The sequence below is a fragment of the Takifugu rubripes genome, chromosome 22 (assembly GCF_901000725.2).
Source record: "Takifugu rubripes chromosome 22, fTakRub1.2, whole genome shotgun sequence".
NCBI classification, from domain to species: Eukaryota; Metazoa; Chordata; class Actinopteri; order Tetraodontiformes; family Tetraodontidae; genus Takifugu; species Takifugu rubripes.
In genome coordinates this window covers 12,892,187-12,908,101 of record NC_042306.1, presented here as the reverse complement: position 1 = coordinate 12,908,101, position 15,915 = coordinate 12,892,187, and the positions used below count along the sequence as shown (strand labels likewise).

At 49.5% G+C, this 15,915-nt stretch overlaps 1 protein-coding gene across 1 annotated transcript; it reads right to left on the bottom strand.

The window, feature by feature from the left end:
- Positions 1–4,079: 4,079 nt before the first annotated feature.
- Positions 4,080–8,322, bottom strand: LOC101070555 (kidney mitochondrial carrier protein 1). The gene is made up of 9 exons (XM_003975854.3): positions 8,106–8,322; positions 7,854–8,001; positions 7,648–7,742; positions 7,439–7,524; positions 6,109–6,204; positions 5,896–6,020; positions 5,585–5,708; positions 5,414–5,494; positions 4,080–5,096 (listed from the first exon to the last, which is right to left on the bottom strand). Exons 1-9 carry the CDS (start codon positions 8,167–8,169, stop codon positions 5,055–5,057), a joined length of 861 nt encoding a protein of 286 aa, XP_003975903.1. The 5' UTR covers positions 8,170–8,322; the 3' UTR covers positions 4,080–5,054.
- Between the last annotated feature and the right edge of the window lie 7,593 nt (positions 8,323–15,915).

Below are 15,915 nucleotides of genomic sequence, written 5' to 3'. Positions count from 1 at the left end.
TGCTGCGCTGTGTTATTATTATTGATCTCTCAATCCATTAAATAATCGGCCTATTTGGCTAATTAGCCTCAGTGAGCTCAGCTGGCTGAATTTGGCTTGGCTGCGTGTAAATTGTTAACGTGGCACAGAAATACTCTGGATTTTGACAGACAAATTAAACTAGGATGCGCCTTAAGGGTTTTCTTTTCCTTATGAGGGCTCTAGCAATGTTCTATTGCTTGCTTGCATTTTCCCATTCCAATTTTTCCAATAAATCAAATAGAAAAATGCAGCCCACAGGAGCGGCCGCACATCTGCGCAAGCAGAAACGCTGAACATCTGGATCTGAAGGCGAAAGGAAAAGGTCCACTGTCCTCTCAGTGAGGTCAAGGCCTTAAGTCACGTCTGGTTCCTGGAGGACGCCGGAGGTTGCTCCTTTGAAAGGACTGTGCACGATAGGAGGTCACGTGCCCCCACTGAGGGACACCCACCCCACAGACGTCTCCTGTGACAGGAAAAGACCCCGAGAAAAGCGTTTTCCCCGTGCCTGCAACACATGAGCTGATCTACAGATGGGCAGCAGCTTCCAGGGCGTTTCCATGGAGACTCTGGACATGGATGATGCTGCCGGGGCAGGATGGCGGCGCCTGCGTTCTCAAAGTCCTCCGTCTTTAGTCTATGTTGGAGGGTTTGCTTTTTTCAACCCTCTCAGGAGGAGCTGGCGCCTGTTTGACAAGGGGGCTTCCGCAGAGGTCATAGGTCAAATCTCCCCATACACTGCCGGTTGGAGCTAAACTTTCCTAACTTTCAGGATGAATGTTGGGTTCGGGTGACCGAGGACGGCCGGGGGGTTAAGCAACATCTCCAAAATATCTGATTCACGTGGTCGGCGAAAGATCAAAGAGCTCAAAACTGCCAAAACTGAGACTTTCAAGCACTTCGTCTGCAAATTATTAGACATTCGGCAATTAGATTTGAGTTTTGGCTGAACTACAGGGCCTCTGTCTTGTGATCAGAGCTCCTAATCAGCCCTGCATTTTGGTGGATTCATTTATTCCTCTGGGTAGTCATATCGGGTCAATCGTGCATGTGTGTGTGTGTGGGGGGGGGGGGGTCACGGAGTCGCCAGCGCATACACCAGCGTTACTGCTGGTTCCAGAGGTCTGCTGGGGAAAAGAATTCCCATGATGGTTTTCCAGCCTTGACCCGGCTCAGCAAGCGTATATAAGTTGGCGTATACAATTCTCTGTGGAGATGGCGCCGTCCTAAATGCTACCGCGCCGTCAGGTTAGCCTCCTCTGCCAAATTACGATCTCCAAGCTTAACAACCTACTGTGCAGACGCAGCATTTCTGGCTGTCTCCCAACACCAACGCACACCTGACTGTAGCTTTGAGTTGGAGTTATAGGAGCTGGCAGCTCGTGGACAGCCTGGACATTTCTAGCGACCCTTTAGTGAATCTTCCTCACAGTTGCTGAGACTGCGTTTGAGAGCTAATTGGAGAGCAGCAGGGAATCAGGACATGTGTCTTTCCTTCTTCTCATAGACTATTCTCTTTCTTCAGGTAGCTGGTTGAGTACCAGTAAAGTTTTCAGAGGGAATTCTTACTCATCTGCTCCGGTTTAATAGCCGCAGGAAAGCACATGAGCTCAGCCTAGTGTTTAGCATCTGGAATCGCAGAACACTGAAGATGAGAAGGATCCGGTGGTCGGTTCTCATCTGCTCTTAGTCTTCCGAAGTAATGAGATCGAGCCGAGGAAGAGGCGGTCAAGGCTGAAAATTTAAGGGAAAACCAAATGCAGATGGTCTAATTGTGCATTTTGTGAAAATGAAAGCATCAGTGCGGCTTTAAAATAAAGTTTAGTGGGATCTAGTCCTTAAATGGAGCAACTCAGAAGATATTTTGAGTTACTCACCAGAGCCTGAGCCCATTGACGAGCAGTTTCAGGCCACAACGGTGGGAAGAAGGTACTTTTAAATGGGAAGAAATCTTGACCTGAAGTTGGATGATCCCAAAATCCACAGGAGTAGATTCTCTAACCTGCCAAATCCATGTTTTATTAATTGAACCATGAAGCCACGTGTCACATCTGAAGAGCTTGGTGATGATAATCACCTTAAAACGATTCACAGTTGTCTCACCTTCTCGTGAGACGACTTAACTTCTGACTGCGGGAGTCAAAGGAGTCGACGCGGCGGAACAGATCCGTCACACTCTCCCCCCGTTCCCGTTTTCATGGATCAATGGGGCGGCATCACCATCGGCTCCCCGGGGTGTCGGTCCCCCCTTTCCAGTGCTGTGTGAATGTAGGTCAGCTGCACCACGATCCAGCCCCCTCCCGCTTCTTTAATTCAGCTAAAGAGGAATTACTGACTCGGGTGCTGGAGCGTGTCAGTGTTCGGGGTGTGCCTTCATCAAACCGCCTCATTAGTGATGACTGCGCCCCAAACTGGGCTTATACCCCAGCAGCATGTGCGGGACGTCCAGCAGACATGAGAACAGTTGAGGGAGGTGCAGACCCCAACCAGGCCTGATGGTCGAAACCACGTGTGAGGGAGGAGGCCTTCTGGGCGCCACTCCTCAAGACGCTGCGTCCTCAGAGAAGCCACGACACACCTCAGATTAACATCACTGCATGTGGCAAATACCAAGAATAACCCTCCCTTGCGCGCCCCCCCCGTGATTTATCAAACTGTCGCCAGTGTTTGTCTGGGACAACAGCTCCCCGAAGCATCACACAAGAATTGTTTTCTTTAGTGGCGGATTCATCGTCTCTTCTTGTTTTAAATCCTCTCTCTCACACACACACACACACACACACACACACACACACACACACACACACACACACACACACGCACGCACGCACACCGAGCTCTTCAATTCATCACAGTAATCACTACAGGCACGGTTTCAAGCTGCAGGAGCAGGCAGTTCCCTGTGGGAAGGACGCGTCGGACAGCTTCCAGCAGCAAGGGAACCTGATGTTATGCAGAATCTGTGGTTATTTGAGGGTGGCATCTATTTTACTCAAACCGCGCGCGCACGCACGCGCTTGTGTGAAGAGTCGGGAAAGGCAAACTGCATTGTTCCATCTTCCTTCAGCCCGTTTTTCCAGCTCCGATATTGAGGGAGGAAGAAGAGGAGTCGGGGATTTTGTTTTATCCGTGTCAGCATTGTGCAGCTCAGACGCTGCACGGTCACATTCACGCGGATCGACCGGCGCGTCCATCTGCTCGTCCACTTATCCGTCCGGTACGAGGGACAGCGCTTCCACGGACGGGACAAAGGGGGAGAGAAGGGAAGGGAAGGGGCAGGGTGTTGGGAACGGAGACAGGCCTTATCCTCCTCACACAGAAAAAACGCTGCCCCTGATCCCTGGAACATAATAAAGCCCTCCTCCCCTGCACCTTTGGGCCGGGCCACAGAATAATACCCATAATGCAGCATGTCTGACTGCTGGAATCCCGCAGGGCCACCCTCATCCAGCTCGGAGAGGATGCTGCCAGGGATGTTATACAGTATACGCCAAATCCTTGACACACACATTATTTTGACGCCCGCTTTGTTCAAAGCTGCGTCGCTCTGGAGCCGTGATTTCAATGCAAATGTCAGCTGACCTTGGAAAACCAAAAACGCCAGTGTGCTGAGCGCCATCTCCATCGCCCTCGGGAGGGCGGGAAATAAAGTTTTCAGGGCACCCATGCTCGTCACCAAGGCAACGAGGCTGCGTGACAGATGAAGCAGATACGACAGTTCTCGCCCGAGCACCAAAGCCCGCAGAGACGCTCCATAAATAACAGGAGGAACGCGGCGGCGAGTTCACCGCAAAGTTTCCCTCTTTGCGCTCCCACGTCTCCTCAAAAGCAGCTCTGATGAGGGAAATCTGGGAATTTACCGACAGAAGCGAAGCAATTACATCTTAGGTCCCCTTGAATTATTCATCAGCCATTGTTTGAGGGATGCTGGGCATTCCCTTAGAAACAACACAACTGTGCTACATTCGTGGCCCCGAAGACGAGTGCTGGGAATCCAACTCGCAGCCGCTGGGATCCGCGGCTCCACAGCGCCACCCAGTGGCCACAACCAGACACGAGGCTCGCATGCGGGATTCTTTATTTCGTTTCAAATATCCTGAGGCGACAGCAGCATTTCCAATACAGAAGATAAAATAATGCTGGCAACAACCAGCCGCATATTTGGAGTCAAAGCTCGCAAATGAAACAAATACAGTTGGAGGTATGAGTTCACTGTGCCCGTGCCGCTTTTAAGTGCATTATATAAGATTTCAATACACTAATCAGGCTCCGTTCCTTAAGCAGAAAGCCCTATATGTGGATTTAAGTAACACACAGAGGGTCGATCGCGGCTGCCAAGCGCTATTTCTGCCGCGTGTGAAGCGTTCCATGTGGAGTCCCATAGTGGTGATTATACAACTAGTATTTATTAAAGTAAATATTAAAGTCATGGCATCTTTCTGGGTCCCTCCAGGAAGATGCGCACCGAAACACCCACATCCCAAAGCAAGACAGATATATACACATCTATAAAAAAATAACAATAAAAGAAAAACACACGCCTGTTCTTGGTTTTCATACACACCAACATTTGCCCGAAATAACCGAAGGAGCCAGCTGCTGCCTCTCCAACATCCGCTTGCAGCTCAGACACACACACAGTCAGCGTCGTAAAACTAAGGCACACAATTTCAGGTCACTTTTTGGCAAAAACAAAACAAACAAAACAAAAACAAAAAAAACTCGGGAAAACCTCGTTTTTATCTCGGCAGATTAGCCGCAGCCATGATAGCTTATAACTGAACTGTGGCTGTTTTTGTCTTTTTTCCTCCCACACGAAGCAGTAAACAAACAGGGAAAAGAAACAAGGAGCCGATTCGGACGAGCCGACATCGGGAAGGAGCGTCGTCCACGCATTTGGGGTCGACACCGACTCTTCAACCGCTCCGGTGGTTCCAGCAAGGATCCTCTCACCATCCATCCAGTCCTAGTTTTGGTCGGTAAAGATCACGGGGAGGGGAGGTGGCACTTTTTCTTTCCATTTGACACCCCATCGCTCACACGTTGATCTTCCTTAGCTGCTCATACGTGAGAAAGAACTGGAGACGGAGTGAAGGAGCACGGACGGAGGAGTGGATGCTAACAATGACCGCGGCTCAAAAACAACCCGTCTCAATCTACGCTGCCGCCGCGAGTCGATAAACTCGTTACATCTTTTTTTTTTCAGCCCGGCTGGAGATCCGTGATGACCTGCCAGCGCTTCCCTCTCTCTCCTGGTCCCCTCCCCAAGCACAGGCAGTGGCAGCGCTAATGAGGAAGTGCTCTCAGAAGGTTACGTGAGGGGGTGAGCAGGGACCGAGGCATTAAACAGAGTGTGTACAAACACACCGGCTCTAACGACACAATTAAAGGATACGATGATGTTCCAGGGTCCCAGGCGGAGCCAGTTTGGGAAAAAACCCTTGTAGAGCGCCATGAAGCCCTCGTGGCGCCACGTCTAGAGAAAGACAAACATGTTGAAAGCTGAGTGGTTGGTGGAGGGGGGGGGGCTCAAAAGCGCCCCCAGACCCACAGGTGTGGTACTGACCTGCAGGATGCAGTCCAGGGTTCCCTGGTACAGCGCTCCGCCTCTCTGGTTCATCAGCCTCGTCCGGACTACGTCCACCGGGTTGGAGGCCAAAGCTCCCGCCAGGCCGCAGACAAAACTGGACCTGGGGAGGGATGATAAGCAACCAACAAGCTTGGCAGCTGGTCTGACTTTAATCGTTGCATCCGAATATGCAAAAACAAGTTTCTAACAACTTTCACAAGATGAAAAGCGCCAGCTGCTTGTAAAGTTATCCTGGAGAAGCATGTGCCCCTTCGTAAACACCATCAGACTGAAAACAGGACTCTTACAAGAAGTGTGTGTACACCGTGTCCCCCATGTAACCCGACAGGATCAGGTGCTTCTTGGTGATGTCATAGGCTGGCAGCTCCACTCCGACAACGATGGCCGCGCGCTGAGCCGTTAGCGAGACGCCCTGAGGCAGAAAGAGCAAATGTAGAGAGGCGTTTCGGGCACCTGGGCGCCTCTGGCGACAGATGTGGTGCGGATTTGTTCTTCCGTACCTTCCACAGCCCCCGTGTCCCCTCCTGCTGGTAGATGTTGATGAAGTTCCCCATCATACTGCCCTGGATTAAATTTCCCTGAGCCTGCATTCGGATCTGGGAAGAGAGACAGAGACGCCACAACGGTCAAAACCCGAGGCGCTACAAGCAAAACCAGCGCAGAATCTTGACGTTTCAACACTCCACGCTCAGTCGTTAAGCTGGCTATATTTGGGCGCCAGAGCCCAATATAGGGAATTTTGGCAACGTCTTCCGTCCTCGTTTCCAGGAATTCTCAAGAGCGTGCTTAACTTGGTCGTGTTTGTCGGGGCTGCTGCTTAAAGTTGGCTCGGAGCTGATCTGCCCCCAGCTCGTAAAACACATCCTGCTCCAGATGAGCCACAGTGGCTAATGCTAACGCTACATGAGATGATTACATTACCTCAAAACTAATATTAGCACGTTAGCGCGAGTCTCTTCTGCTCTTTATTTTTAACCACTAGACTTTATCGTGTTGAAGAGCATTTAATTAAAAACAGAAGCTTTCTATTCTAAAAAAACAAAGTTGAATTATACATTATACAAAGATTTTTATGTGGTAACTGGCAGCATGACTGTGCAAACGTGTCCAAGACAGATGCAACATGTGTTTCTAAGCGACGCTGTAAAGGTACTAATGCACCTGAAGGTTTGTCCGACCCTCAACAATCAGCTCTACGTTTAACTTTTCCGCTCGGTCGCCCTCTGTTAACATAAAGTGCCCCCACGATCCTTTTAGCGCCACAACAGCCAATCTAAGCCCCTCTCTCCTGCAATAACACTCAGCATCTGTCCACACAGAAAAGTTGACCTTTTAGGACAGGACGGAGCACAACGGACACAAGCAGAGCGTCCTCACGCGAAAAAATGTGCGTTACTTCAAGGACGATCCGATCTTAGCCAATTAGCATGTTGCCAAGACGCGTGTCTCCTGCAACAGCACCTTCATTTCCTACATTCTTAACTAGTCCATTACAGCTAAGCATACATAAAGGTACAGACCCTTCACATTTTTAAATCAATTATTTATATAGAGCACCATGTTAAGTCTCAGTTTCCATCTCTAAATAAAGCTCAAGCGGGAGTCTGTGTTGCATCAACATGCCCTTTCCTCCACTCGGCACGCTCCAACACCTCCAGCCTGGGGTTGTGACAGTTCCTCACCCTGTGATCACCCTATAGGCCCGTCTGAGGCCCAGAGATAGAGCAGTTCCACATAAACGCAGAGCCTGATCCTGCCTAACCTGCTCCACAGCTCTGAGCTCACGGAGCTCCTAAAAACTCCCAAGTTAAAACCAACTTTGACTGCTACCTTCAGCACATCAGTGGGGTTGGCGATGGTCGAGGATATGACTCCAGAGAGGATACCACAGATCACGTTGGTTAGCAAAGTCTCATCTGAAAGACAGGAGAGCATTTCGTCTGACACAAGCAGGCCCAAATGGCAAAATGCACATCTGCAACTGCCTCTAATGGAAGGCACATGTCGGGAGGGGGGCGAGAGACACCAGAAAAGCTCACCCTCGGGTCGCTCAACCAGCAGTCGCTTGAAGCTCTGGTATGTGCCGATTTTAATGGTCCCGTAGGAGGCCTGGCGCAGCATTGCAGGGGCGATCCTGTAAAGGTCAGAGATTATTAGAAGTTTCAGCACCAGGCAATCAGACAGAACCCCAGAAACTTGGTTTAGGGGAGTTTAGGAGACAACTGAGTCAATGGCCCAGACTGACCCTGAATACAGAGCCCGGGGCCCCTCCTCTCTTCCTATCCTCATCATAGCGTGGAGCATGCCTCTGTACCGGATCTCTCGGTACTTGCTGTCGCCCACCTGGCCTTGGACCTGGAGCCGAGTCTTGGCTAAGTCGATGGGGAACGTCCCTGGAACAGAAACAAAGAGGTTGTTTTCCAGGACCGAAGCCGACAGCAGATCGCACCGATCGCAGCGTGCGTGGCCTCCGCCGGTGTCTGCGCCCATCACTCACCGCATTCCGCCGTCACGGAAGCGAGCCCGCCGAAGACAAAAGGCTTCCAGTTGAGGCTGGACATGTCCTCCTCCAGTCCCGTACCGAGTCACGGCGAAAACTTACCCGGGCCGGGGGAAAGGCAGGCGCAAAGGTGGCACTTTAGGAAGATTAAAAGCGCAGCTGCGGTTCACTTCGGATCCGGTCTTGCAGCGCCTGCGCCCCTTAACTGCTGCCAGAGGCTCCGCCCACCGCGAGGTTTGAATGGCTAATCAAGTCGCTCGCCCCGCCCACATCCTGTTGCCTCGCAACCGTGCCAGACAGTCCAAAAGAGCCAAGAGCTTCTTTTAGATTTTAATCTTCATTTAATAAGAATTTAAAAAAAATAAAAAGCAGAATTAAATATGAAGAAAATATTGAACAGGGAATTTTAGTTATTATATTTGGAGAAGTCACAGAACGGCTCATATTTGATTCCTACTGTGGTTTTATCACACTATAATTCTCTAGTAATATGCTGCCCAGCATATTTATAATTTCTTTTTGAGATAGAAATCTCATTTCTCCTCATACCCACAGTATCATACATCCCAACAATGCTGCCAGCATTACCAATAAGTTACTAAACCAGCAAATATCTTTCAATCAATTATTACATTAATCAATGTTACAATGCACAAGAATATTTCAATTTCAATTTGCTAATATGTCTCTACGAGCATGCACATGATCAGCATTTATTAGCATTTCTGCAGCACATTTTACTTTATTTAATGATATTCTAAGGCAAAAGTCTGTGACTCACGTAGAGATTAAATCAAATATGGATTTCAGACTTTTGTTTTCACCAGATTTCCCATCAGGACACAAGCTTTTGATTGATTCTAAAGAGTAATGTCAATTGCAGCAGGGACACATTCGTCGCATCTCCAACCTCCTCCAGAAAAATGCTTTATTTATATTTGTGCCTCCATCAGGATATTTTAAATAGAATCGAGACTGTAATTCTGGTCGTCGTGATACTGTGAAAAAGAAGGAACAATATTCTTTTTTTTTCCGTGAGCAGTGGTTAAAATATCCCGTGGAGTCGAGTGTTGTCCACTAGAGGGCGCCAACGCACCGCTGCAACGTTTCCTGCAGGACTCCGGCAGCTTCTCGCAGCTAAAGCTTCACCACCACCGCCCCAGTGCATCAGTCATTAAAACGAGGACTAATTAGAAAACACATTATCCAGTAGGTCAAAGTAATAATGGGCCTGCATAACAGTTGAAGACCGTGTGATTTTACATGGTTGATGACTCTCCTTATCACAAGAGATTCTTTACAGGATGAAAATATTGCTTCTTTAAATGTTTGAGTTCCTGATCACATCTGTCCTTATGATCTCAAAGCCCTGGATCATTTCTGCCGCCAGCTGAACATTCATCTCGAGCATATTTATAATGGTCATATGCTAGTTGTATTGTTTGATGAATGGCTAGGCTATGGGTCAGTGAACGCAGCATTGCCATCAGTACATTATTAATGACCAAGGAGAAGAGAGGAGGTGTGTGTATAAGGCTGCACTTCTCCTGAGTGTTTGCGTGGCTGAATAACACCGAATCGACGTACGGAAATAGATGAATGGAAATATCGCCGTTTTATCTGAAACCAATAAGTAGAAGGAAGCGTGTTGCGCCCGAAATGGCCGCATTTAATGTGGGTGATCCGTCACGTGGAAGCAGAGAGCAGATCCAGGATAAAGGAGGAGGATATATCTGTGTTTGGTGGCATACAAAAGGAAGGATACAGTTGTCCTGAGAGGGAGGCAGCCCAGAGCTGTATTTTCTATTTGTTTGAACCAAATGACCAGTCACCGTCTTGAAACATTTCGTCCTCAAATCCCATTTACAGACTTTTTAAAGAAATTATTGCTGGGAAGCATCTGTGTCAAAGAAAGGCCAGGCTGCCCAGCCTTTTATGCATGACCCCCCCCCAAATCAGGCCTGAAGTCCACTGTGCTCTCACTGCTTTCATTAAATGGGGACGCTTGTCTGGACTCATCGTGTGAGACTCCAGGAACGTCGCAATAATGTCACTAAGCATCACCAGGCCGCCGCTTTACCAAAGCTAACCGCGGCGTGAGGCGCTCAGCTAGCTTATGGTTGTGGCAAATGCTAATTGATAAGCAAACGGTTGTGTGGGTGTTACTGTAAGATAGGAGATAATCGAAGACATCACATGGCGGATGTGACAGAGGATGCCAGTTTGTGGTTACGGAAGGCAAAATAACAGCGAGGCACCCGTGTAGCGTAGCAAATCCCCCCCCCCCCCTTCCCCCCACACACACTCACACAAATTATTATTATTTAATGTAATAACATGTTCAGCTCACGAGGCGTAGATAACATGACATTTACACTTTGTTCTGGGGGGTTTAAACACCCACACATGTCCTATAAACAAGAAGAGAACATTCCCTTTTTTCCTTTTTCTCAGGGGAAATGTGCTGTTTTAGCACATCTAGAGATCCAGTTATTGGAATAATCCATGAACTCTATTTTAACTCAGTGTTGTATTAATAGATTATATTCACTATAATCATTATAATCAGATTTAATATCTCATTCTGTGCCCCCCCGAAAAACTTTTGGAGTTCAAGAGATGAACAGACAATGTCAACAGATTCTTTAAATGTAAATAATAAGTGCACATTGACAGTAAAATAAAGAATTTTAAAGTGCCTCCATCGGCTGGAGGCTTTGGAGGCCACAACGTTCACATTCAAATGGGCGGCTTCTTCTTCACCCACCAGCAGTTTACCAATCCCTTACTGCAGCCCGCCACCGGGGGGCAGCCAAGATGCCTCGGCAGGAGGTTCCTCGTCCAACCAACCACCATCGTGGGTGCTTGTGTTGTTTTGGTTCCTCCCTTTGTGGTGATGTATTCGTACCCCCCTCAGGGCAGCGCTGAACTTAATGAGGAGTGAAGGCTTGTCCACTGTGGTTAGTGTGTGTGTGTGTGTGTGTGTGTGTGTGTCCCACTTGTTTACCCTGCCCCTTCTCACTCAGCTTCTGGAGACAGCGTGGACTCTCCGCTACAGTGACGCCTGCGACGCGTCGCGCTCCCATTGGCCGGACGCGTGCGGCGCTCCATCATTCTGCAGCCAGACTGGATGGGAGTTGTGAGTCTCAGATACACACTTACACATCACCATGACGCAAAAGTGACTTTCCAGTCCTCCCCCCTCCCCCCCCCCCCCTCTCTCTCTGTTGCATTCATTTCCACAAATCCCCTCACTTCATGTCTCTGGGTCCATATAAGGAATTCTCAATAAGCGTCATCGTAAATCCGAAAGACTCGCGCTTCCTCCACCTGTTAATCCTCCTGCTGGAACCCTGAAGGACAGCGTCCCAGCGTCCCAGCGTCCCAGCGTCCCAGCGTCCCAGCGTCCCAGCGTCCCAGCGTCCCAGCGTCCCGATGTCTCCTCAGCACCTCCTCAGGGTTGTTGTCCTGTCAGCAGGATTTTCAGTTTGCAAGGTGGAGAAAAGAGGACGTTCCAAGGCCTTTTCCCCGACCCTGAAGAACCCTTTTCTGTCGATGCTGGTTATTCCAAAAGGATATGACTGAAAATGGGTAAAAATAACCAATATAATACTTTTTTTTGGTTTTACTTCATTCAAAAGGAAGATTTAATCTAATCTAGTTTTGCTGACTCAGGCCTCATCTGAAGAAAACCCATGAAAACACTTTTTTTTTTACACACTAACACTTGGTTTAATCACATTTTCCACACAAATTTGACAAATTTGGGCCTTTTAACAATAAAAACCAAACCGCGAGGTTTTGATGCCCAAACGTGTTTAAAGGCCCAAAGAGGATGAAGAAGATTGTTCCCATCATAATTATCTTCAGTTCTCCTCTGCTTTAGGTCTCTATTTAGAGCCATTAACCCAACATGTGTCTGCTCCCCTCCCACCCTCCTTCACCAGGCCTCTAATAGCCTGGATTAGCTGCCTCTTTAATAGACTCATCCATCTCCTTTGTTTATTCACTAGTTTTCCTCTCACACACTTTCCTCTTCCTCCTTCTATCTCTCTCTCTGCTCATGGGCAATTACACAAACCAATGCAGTTTGTTTCCCTCTCGGCCGCCTTTTAGGGGACGAATAATGAATGGATTTGGCCGACAGCTTTGGATTTACTTTAAGGTCGGATGTGTTATTCCGTCGCTGAGGAAAAAGGTGAATTTGCGAGGCATTAGCCATGCAGATTTATGCAAATTCCTCTCCGATTTTTCCCTCTCCTCTGATTGGCCGGCGCTCCGCGGCCCGATGAGGCAGAGCTTGGGACCCAATTTGCATCGCATGACGATTAAAGGGGAGGAAGGGAAGAGACGGCTTTCCCGTCGGATGACGTGGGCGCTGCGGCAGTCGTCAGCCGCGTTCGAGACACCCGCCAGTGGCTCGGATAAAAAGTGGACGTGGCGTCAGGCGGCGTCACGAGCCCCCTCCAGAGGGCAAATGAAGGACGAGTCCACTTTAAAGTTCCATGCAAGACATTTAAAAGAATTCACTTCAATGTTGGATGTTCCTATTTTTGCTCTGAAAACCTGCACGTTTGTCTTCAGCTGTATTCATAGTGAGAGTGTGTGTGTGTGTGTGTGTGTGTGTGTGTGTGTGTGTGAGAGAGAGAGAGAGAGAGAGAGCTTGTCTACATGCTGTTTATTGATTATCTGCCATTTCTTTGAATCTGTTTGTAAAGCAGCATCTGTGCTGCGCGCACACGTTTATTTGAAATTCTTCTGGGCGATTTTAATTCCAAAATTCCCGATTTCTCCCCGTCTCTGCGAGGTGCGACTGCGATGCTGTTTACACGAGGGCTGCAGCCTCCGGCGCTCACCTCCAGCTCCTCTTCCCTCCTGAGCCGACACCTCGTCTCACATCTCCTTGTGTTTTCCATTTGCTTGATTCCCTGAAGGGAGGAAATTTCCTCTTATCAGTTCAACCCAGATGCAGTGCTTTTCTGGGTTGTGTGTGTGTGTGTGTGTGTGTGTGTGCGTGTGCGTGGATAATCCCCCATGCCTTGCTTTCATTGGCTCAGGCTCTTCCCGGAGCTGATTCAGAAAAGGGAAACCGTTTGTATTTGCAGGCACGTGTCAGTTGTTAGCCCCAGTTTCAGCTCATTAGCTTTGACATCACTGTCCTCGTCCATATTCGTGACGTTCCCTCTCTTCGTTCCCAAACTCCGGGTTTTTCCGCCCACATTCGGGGGTCTTGCTGCTTCATTCAGCTCTGTGGTCACCGTCACCATGGATCTTTGTGCGGCCCTGTTTCCAAAAATGAGCAAAAAAAAAAGGAGGGGGGGGTAGAAACCCTCACCCTACTGCAGTTGCCATAGTAACTAGCAATTCACCGCATCTGGCAAATTATAGGTCTGTATGGAAGGGTGAAAGGGTGTGCACGTGCGTGCACGGCAGTGTAAAGTGTGTGTAATTGTAGGCGAGGGGGAACTTCTGCATACAAAAAAAAAATCCTCTTCTGCTCAGGTGAAAATGAAAAATCAGCACACAATCATGCGATGGATGATGTTTGGGTGCACGCGCTCGCGCACGCACGCACGCAAGCACGAGCACAGCCGTGGACATCAGCTTACAGACCCTGATGTCTTGTGAATGGTCGTCGCCCCTGGGCGGTCGGAATAATGGGCGGGGCCGACACAACACGGTCGAGCGGCGAGCGGATGACATAACCTCCGTGTGGAGATGTTGGAGGTTGCGCGGCGTCCTCGCCATCCTGGTTCACACGTAAACCCCATAAAAGTAGGTCGGGGACATTGTTCCACTGCAGGACATTTACAGCAGCCTGCAAACTGCACAACGGGCTCTGATTTGCAGATGGAGTCTTTCTATCTTTTAAGAGGCCCTTGACTCTATTTGGCTTTAAAAGGACTTTAATTAGCGCCGCTAAAAGCGTTAGCCAGGGCCATCAGGACGCCGGCGCCGCTTACAACCACCAGCAGGAGGTGTTTAATGCCTGAGCCATCTTGGGGTGACACAAAGTCCTCTTTATACCTGTAGGACTTTAGGGGGGGAGACAAGGAAGAAAATGGAGGAGAGGGAGAGGAGATGGACAGCAGATAGAGGAAAGATGGAGAGGCGGGTGAAAACAGGAAGAGGAAGGCGGGTGATGGATGGATGTGTGTTTTTGCGTGTGAGGGGAGAGGTGCGCGGAGAGAGGTGTGTGTGAGGGCGCCATTAAAGCCGTGTACTATAAATCTGTGACAGAGCGTGTGTGTGGAGATAACGGAGGGACGTCTCTCTCCATTCTGCCTCTGTCGGGATGATGAATGCGGCCTTTTCTCCCTCACGGTGAAACATTAGAGGCGCGGGGCGTCCGTGCACGTGTGCGATCTGAGCCAGTATGTGGCCAACATGTTTGATGGCGCCGCGCTCCTTATCAGGACTCACATGAGGTACTGTAGGCAGGCGGGCGAGGGGGGCGAGGGGGGGAGAAGAGCGGCGAACTGACCCAGACTCGCAGTCACGTGCACGCCGATGACCAGCAAAAGGGGAGAAAGCAGGAGGAGCTGACAGTGACAGCTCTGTTGATCAGCAGCTCCCGACGTGGCAGCTGTGATTGATCACACGACGGCGAGGACATTCCGCCGCTCCGCTCTTCATTTAGCTGACAGCGTTTTCTTTATGGCACCTTGTGTTATGGTATCATTATCACGCCAGCGCCGCCGGAGCCCCCGAGGAATAAATCTTCATAATCCTCCACCTCCCCGCCCCCCCCGACTCCCGCCGCCACCGCGTGATGCAGCCGCGCCGCGCCCGCCGCTCGGGCGTCTCTGTCGCCTTCACGCCGTTCACGTACGGCTGCTGCGGCTGTCACTCCGATGACATCATCGGCCGGAGAAGAGGCGGGGGGGCGCGGGGCCCTGCGGAACGCCGTGGGACGGCAGCAAAACAGCTACTTCCGAGAATCTGATTGGTTGAAATCAAAACGTCGCGTGTAAGTTTGAGGGGGAAAAGCTTCGGTAGCTGCTGAGGCTACCTGACGCTCAAATTGCTCTTTGAGGTTTGACCTTTGACCTCGTCGCAAATCGCTGTGGAATAATTTCTCTTGTCTAACGATCCTCTAAATGAACCTCAATAGGGTCAAATAAAAAATGTCTCCCGCCGCCTGTCTCCCCTTAAAATAATCTTCCAGTGGAGGAGAGGAAGACAAAGCCTGGAATATCTGCAGAGGGAGTTGGAGACAGAGATGGAGCGAGGAGGGAAAAGGAAGAAACACAGAGTTGATGACGGAGGAAATGATGAATGGGCGGAAACAGACGCAGATGGGCCGCGGCGGGCAACCCCGAAAGACTGTTGAGATGTGAAATCAATCCTGTTATTTTAAATTTCCTATTTTGATGTAGTCGTTTTGAGAGAGTTCTTTGTGTGTATTGGGTTTTTCCATATTGCTGAAATTGTTGGGAGGTCCTGACTCCTTGGGGGACGTCTGAGAGGAATCAGACCAAATATGGTAAAGAGGGTGTTGAGGAAGAACTGAACCAGCGGCTGGCGCCGACCACCGGCTCGTGGTGATGATCGGGGCTCTTCCTGATGAACTCGTGAGCAGTGCTCAGGGACCTGTGGCACCCAGAAGCTTCAAGTAATTCCAGTATTGTGTTATAAATACAAATCACACACATTTCATTCATGTGCATGTGTGTCTGTGTACAGCGGATAGCCTTTGCATTCCTCAAGCTATGCTAAGCTAACCTGCGTTGCAGGAATTAGCACGGTGTCACTCACGAAGACAGCGGGCGTCAGAGCAGTTACCCCAAAAACACCACGCTTAGCG